Consider the following 6,569-nt stretch of genomic DNA (forward strand, 5'->3'; position numbering starts at 1 on the left):
GAGCAGGCACTCATTTTATTTCTTATAGGATGTACCTTGGGGTCCTTACTCCTGTCTGTGCCTTGGCATTGCTGGGAGATTACAAGGAAGGCCAAATTAGATTGGCATCTCTGTGTTTCATCTTTGTCATCAGAATTAAACCCAAAGTATGCAGAATGTGGTAGTGAAGTCAGTATAAATTAGCAGGGTGGGAGGGGGCATTAATATAGCCAGGTTGCTTTTTATGTGCTGTAGTAACAGTTGAGACTTTCATCCATCTCTCTTTACCTTGCTAGCAGGGAGTTGAACAGTGTGGACTTCATGGCACTAACTCCAGCCAAGACCGTTAACCAGGACTTTGTTCATCATTTACAGGTCTCTGCCTGGAAAATTGACACAGTGGTCTCTTCAGGATGTTGGCTGGGGCGAAGCAAAGGTGAACCCTGATTGCTGTTCAGGAAGAAAGAAGGAGGAAGGGGCAGTGGGGTATAAAAAGAGGTCAAACTTCAACATGTTAGTCAGTTTCTGTAATTTAACCTTATACTTCCCAAGTCTGAAAGTTGTACCATAATTCACTGCAAAATTGTCACCACCACATAATTGCCACACTCTGTTTTTTTGGTCCAAAAATTGGTTGAGTCGCATGGTAAATTCCTTTCCTCCCCCAGCTGCCTCCCCGCTCCCCTCGTTCCTCACCGTCTCAGCCATAAGCTCCCAGGCCGTCCCTGGGCTTGTGGCAAACGGCCAGGAACTGCTGCGGGACTGCTCAGCCTTGCCTGAAGAGCAGCACAAGAACGACAAGGGTTTTGGGATACGCAACCCAAGAAGGGGAAGCAGCCAATGAGCAACCACCTCCAACACTTGTCCATGACCCCTTGGTCTGCCTCTGCCCCCAGCAGAACCTTCAGGCACCTCTAGGTGCATATCGATCATCTCCCAGAGGCCAGACAGCAGGTTGGGGTGGGAAACAAAGGACCCCTCACATGAAAGTGAAGGGAGGTGGAGGTTGGATCTGAAGCTGTGGAGTGGAGGATTCTTTATGGGGTTGCTGAATAAGCCCTCCCCCAGTCTCCAAATCATCTGCCACGAAAGGGGCGGTGAACATGAGCGAGAGGGCAGGTGTGGGCTCAGGGACCAGAAGATGCTCACCGCCACCACCTCTATGGTCTGGGATGAAGATGGCAAGGGTGGAGGGGCAATAATCTGAACAGCCAGACAGCCCCCCTGGGGCAGCAGCTGCCGAAGGCCTGGCATGGAACATGGTGCAGGTGGGGGCCTCATATAATGGTTGCACCCACTTTTTTGCATCACAAATTTAGTGTAAAATCTGTGGTGATTATGTGGTGAAATACTGCATTTTTGCCTTTGCTTCTCAGAACTCAGGGCAGCTTCTGCCAGGTTCTTCCATTCGCACTCTAGCCACATTTGTTTAGCTTCAGAAATGGGACTTCATGGGCTGCTTTTGGATCTTCTGGTCCTAGATGTGCATGGAATATATGTTACCATGGATAAATGAGTTGATGGTAAAATGAATGATACCTAATTCTCTGTGCTGATTGTTTATTTGCTATAAACTTCTGCTGGAACTTGATGAGAAGTGATCTTTTTCTCAGACTGATTCAATAAGAATATAATTAGAGGTTCCAAAGAATGTAAACTTTTGTTTAAAGTAACATTAATGTTTAGCCAAGCACCCATCTTTTAAGTTAAAGGCTTTCAGAAAACTTTCATTATCTCTCTTTCTTTGTAGATTTTCAGTTTAAATCACTGTTAATTCTGGATACTTATAAAAAAACAATAATTACAGATTGAAGAAATGCACTGTCAGCTGCTTAGTGTCTTAAAATCAGAAAACTTCAGCCTGTCTCTAAATATCCTAGTATTTTATTTCCATGAGAAATCTCAGATTTATGTTTAATTAGACAAAAGGACTTGGTCTTCTGTGCCAGCTTACATCCATCATTGACCTACTACTTTTACTCATGGGAGTTATCCATTTGCTTGATTCAGTCTTAACATGTGATCATGCAGCTTATTGACTTTTGGCCACAACAACTGTTGCAGTTGGATATGAAAGGAAACATATCAAAGGAAAGGTTGAAAACCATACCAGTTAAACAATTCTATGTTAGTTTCTCTTCACTGCTCCTATCCAATATAAACTACTGCAGCTACTTTGTGTCTAGGGTTGCAGTCCTTTGGGTTGTAACCAATGCTAGTCCTACTCAGAGTAGACCCATTGAAATGAATGAACCTAAGTTAGTTAAATTCATTAATTTCAACACGCCTGTTCCAGGACCAGCATTAGATCCATCCCAGTGCAGGACCAGCCCACCCATGAGGCTGGGTGAGGCAGCGGATCTGGCCTCTGAGGAGCATTTTGCCTCCTCCCCTCCGACCTCTCACCATCTGCTCCTCTCTGGCCCCCTTTCACTCAACTGCCCCCCCCCCGCAGTCGCCTCAGGTGATGACTAAGGGAAGGGGGCTGCTGGGGGCAGCATTCTTTCTTTTGCCTCTAGCAGCAAAATGACCTGGCTCAGGCTTGATCCTGTGTAGGCTTACTAGAGAGCAAGATCGACTGAACAGAATTAGGATTCTGAGTAACTATAGTCAGGTTGCATGACTTTCTGTAGTTTTGCGCCTTCACTGGTTTCTCTTTTCTTACCTCCCCCTCCCACATCACCACATGTGTTGTATTTTAAAATACCAGTCAACGTTCCCCACCCCCATCACTTTTGTTGCATCCTGTGCTCAAACGTCTGTTCCTCTTGATATAAAGTTTGCTTCCTCTTTGTCTTTATTTAAGCAGCTTCTTAATCTTCTATTTTCTACTGTCCTTAATTCCTGTGATATTTTCTGGGTCAGAGGTAGAATAATGGTTAGAGTGTCTGACTAGGACCAAGAAGAGCCAAGTTCAGCTCCCCCTTCAACCGTGGATCAAAGCGACCTTGAGCCACTCACTACCTGTTTGTACACAAACTTTAAATGCTTCCTTGAGTGGCTTTGAGGAAAAGCAGAACAGAAATGTAATAATAAACTTATCAAATCAGTTGTTGTTCCTTTTTACTTACTTACCTTCCTCTTTCCCTGTCTGTAATTTTTAGATTGTAAACTTGCAGTAAGAGCCCGAAGGTTGTTCAGCCATTGATAATTAGAATGATTTTGTAACTAAAATGTTTATGATTTTAGCAGATATAAAACAGAACAGATGACTTTGCATACCTTAAATTTTTCCTATAAATTAATTAGGACTATGAGATGACAAATGTTCCTGAGAGGTCCCAGCATAATATGTAAAGTGGCCTTATATAGAGAGAGAAAGAGACAACAACCTAGGCCAAAGATAGCTAACACGATTCCCTTCACTTGTTTTGGACTACAACCCCCATTATATCTGTCTATTGGCTATGAGGGCTGGGGCGGATTGGATTTGCAGCTCATAGTATCTGGACAGCCCCAAGTTAGCTACCCTTGACCCTAGACTGGCCCTGGACTGGGCATGCCAATGACACAACAGAACTACTAGTGAATAAGCATTGCACCTTTAACCTTCCACAGATTATCAGTGACACAGATAAAAAATGCAGAATTTAGTTTTTCATTAGAGTTTATGTGTACTTTCACTATTCTAGGAACTTCTGAGAAATGCAGACAGAAGGCTCTGAAGCCGGATCCTGATCATGCGTATGAAGAAAGTCTCTTAGATGCATGGGAGGTCCCAAACACACTCTGAAATGCTGAGAAGGAAACTTCGTCACTGTCACAACCTACGCTTCAAGTTTCTGCTGGTGTTGATTTTTACAGCAGGCACCTTGTCTCTTATCAAAATCCATCAGAAGCCAAGCTACATACATCATGGGCGTCTGGCGCTAACTGATGAATACCCAAACAGTAACATCAACTGCTCCAAGATATTGCAGGCAGATCCAGAGGAAATTCAGAAAGTGAAGTTGGAGCTCTTAACTGTTTCTTTTAAAAAGAGCCTGAAACTAACTCCAAATGATTACATCAACATGACAACAGACTGCAACTCCTTTATTAAGAAGCGAAAGTATATTATGCAGCCTCTGAGCAAAGAAGAAGCTGAGTTTCCCATAGCATATTCAATAGTAATTTATCACAAAATTAATATGTTCGATAGACTTCTGAGATCGATTTACGCACCACAAAACTATTACTGCATTCATGTTGATAAGAAGTCCCCCGAGTCTTTCTTGGCTGCAGTGAAGGGGATTGCTTCATGTTTTGACAATGTCTTTGTTGCCAGCCAGTTGGAGAGTGTAGTATATGCTTCGTGGAGTAGAGTGCAAGCAGACCTCAACTGCATGAAGGATCTCTACAGGAGGAGCGCAAGCTGGAAATACCTGATCAATCTTTGTGGTATGGATTTTCCTATCAAGACTAACCAAGAAATAGTAGAGAAACTAAAAGCTCTTAAGGGTGAAAATAGTTTGGAAACCGAGAAAATGCCTTCAAACAAGGAGACACGATGGAAGAAGCATTATGAAGTTGTTGATGGCAAAGTGAAGAATATGGGAATAGACAAACAACGTCCACCTCTTAATACTCCCATTTTCTCTGGCAGTGCTTACTTTGTTGTTAGCCGGAGGTTTGTTGAATATGTCCTAGAGAACAACAAAATCCTTACTTTTATAGAATGGGCCAAAGATACTTACAGTCCTGATGAATACTTGTGGGCTACTATTCAGCGAATTCCCGAGGTTCCAGGTGCAGTCTCTGCCAGCGACAAATATGATGTCTCTGACATGAATGCTCTTGCCAGGTTTGTTAAGTGGCATTACTTTGAGGGGGATGTGTCCCAGGGTGCTCCGTACCCACCTTGTAATGGAATTCACATCCGCTCTGTGTGTGTCTTTGGAGTGGGAGACTTGAACTGGATGCTACGAAAACACCACTTCTTTGCCAACAAGTTCGACACTGACTTTGACCCCTTTGCAGTTCACTGCTTGGAGGAGTATTTAAGAGACAAAGCACTGTATCAGCACAGCCATTAAAGTGCAACCATCTGCATGGTACAAACCCTTTCCCTCTGATAAGGATGTCAAAAATATTAGAGATTAAGTGTGCGGTGCACCTCTTGCCTCTCTTCCACCTGCCTTGCTGGTCTTTTTTAACAAGCCTTGTAGGATGTTTACTAGCTGATTATGTTGTTCTACATACTTTGTCTTGGTTTTCTGCTGTTCCCAAAGGATTCCCATCATATGCATTCTGTTGTAATAGACAACAACAGAACATTTGGTATGGTCATTGGAAACAAAAAGCTCAGGTTTTCAACATTAGCACTTCATAACAGTTAAGCTGGACTAAAGCTTCCCCTGCCTTTAAGAATCTTGTTAGAGATCTAAACAGTGTTCTCAATTTTTTGGTGCAGCTACAAAGGGCATCCCCCTCCAATTAATTATGAAGCAATGGCAATTAGAAGGAAGGGAGGGAGGGAGGGAGGGAGGGAGGGAGAGGCCAGGAGTGAGCAGGCATCATAGGATAGAACATGGGTTGTCTAGCAGGACTATACTTACAAATACAAAGAAAATTGAGAAATTCCAAAGCCACAACTTCTGCAGAGTTCACATTTACAGTTTGCTCAAGTATCTTTAGAGCCAAATAATTAAACCCTGCTTTTGTTGAAAATGCATGAAGCTTTTTAAAACTCTGCCAACAGCTTTGTATTAGCATACTTTATAGAAACCACAAAATGTATTTTTATGCATAAATTTTAATAGTGGGCTGTATTCTTAACACATTTTGTAGTTCAAAAGTGACGCAGCAAAAGCCTACTGGCTAAAATATTCTCAGGGAAATATTAATGTGCCTTGTTGTGTTAGTATAAATGCTTCATTGTATACAATATCTTCTGTTTGTTGCTTGATAAACTCTTGGAATATTTCATGCAAGTGATATTGTAACTTAATAATATTAGTCCTGACTTTCTGAACACCTTAAATATAAATTAAAACAGTTTTCTTCAATGGCATTAGTGTGAAATGCAGAACATGACATTCAGAATTGTTTCTTTCCTTTTTTCAAAAACCTCTGTGAGGTCAGTGAGGCAGATGTTGGCATGGTATGATTTACATAGGCTCACTTCTCAGATTTGGTGTGAGAATCTTAGGCAGGGTTTGATGCCCTTGTCTTCTCCAATATGGATTGCATTTCCTACAGCCTGAAGCCTTCTCAGAACTAATACTGTACCATTCTAAAGCCTCTGGGAATCTTTTCCTAGGCCTTTGGGGAGTCGCTTTGAAGATGTGCATGTGATTCAGAGGGGGCTTAAATGCCCCACTGAAGATTCAGGTGTTCCCAAGTGTCCTTGCTCCATAACACTTGACCTGTACTATGTATAATTCTGTAACAGTAATATTTTGGCACTGCTCTTTTATATCCACTATGGTATAAAAAAAATCAGCAATCTTCTATGGAAGACAAAAGGAGAAAGCCAGTTCTAGTTTAGAATGGGATCTAGAAACCTACCAGCATTCCTATTATATATAACATAGCTCACTTTCTCAAAGAAGAGGTGTGGTCACATTTTGCTGACTCTCGCCCCCAGTCGAGTGGCCAGGATGCCAGGC

General features: G+C 42.3%; 1 protein-coding gene across 1 annotated transcript; it reads left to right on the forward strand.

Annotated features, from left to right (window-relative positions):
• Positions 1–348: 348 nt before the first annotated feature.
• Positions 349–5,966, forward strand: GCNT1 (glucosaminyl (N-acetyl) transferase 1). The gene is made up of 2 exons (XM_083702085.1): positions 349–415; positions 3,612–5,966. The coding sequence occupies exon 2, from the start codon at positions 3,684–3,686 to the stop codon at positions 4,992–4,994; it is 1,311 nt and encodes a 436-aa protein (XP_083558211.1). The 5' UTR covers positions 349–415; positions 3,612–3,683; the 3' UTR covers positions 4,995–5,966.
• The last annotated feature ends 603 nt before the right edge of the window (positions 5,967–6,569 follow it).

The sequence above is a fragment of the Podarcis gaigeae genome (genome assembly GCF_964106915.1).
Source record: "Podarcis gaigeae genome assembly, chromosome: 11".
NCBI lineage: Eukaryota > Metazoa > Chordata > Lepidosauria > Squamata > Lacertidae > Podarcis > Podarcis gaigeae.

Excerpts from the sequence above, each read along its gene's own strand:
- GCNT1 (XM_083702085.1), top strand. The coding sequence starts at position 3,684 with ATGCATGGGAGGTCCCAAACACACTCTGAAATGCTGAGAAGGAAACTT.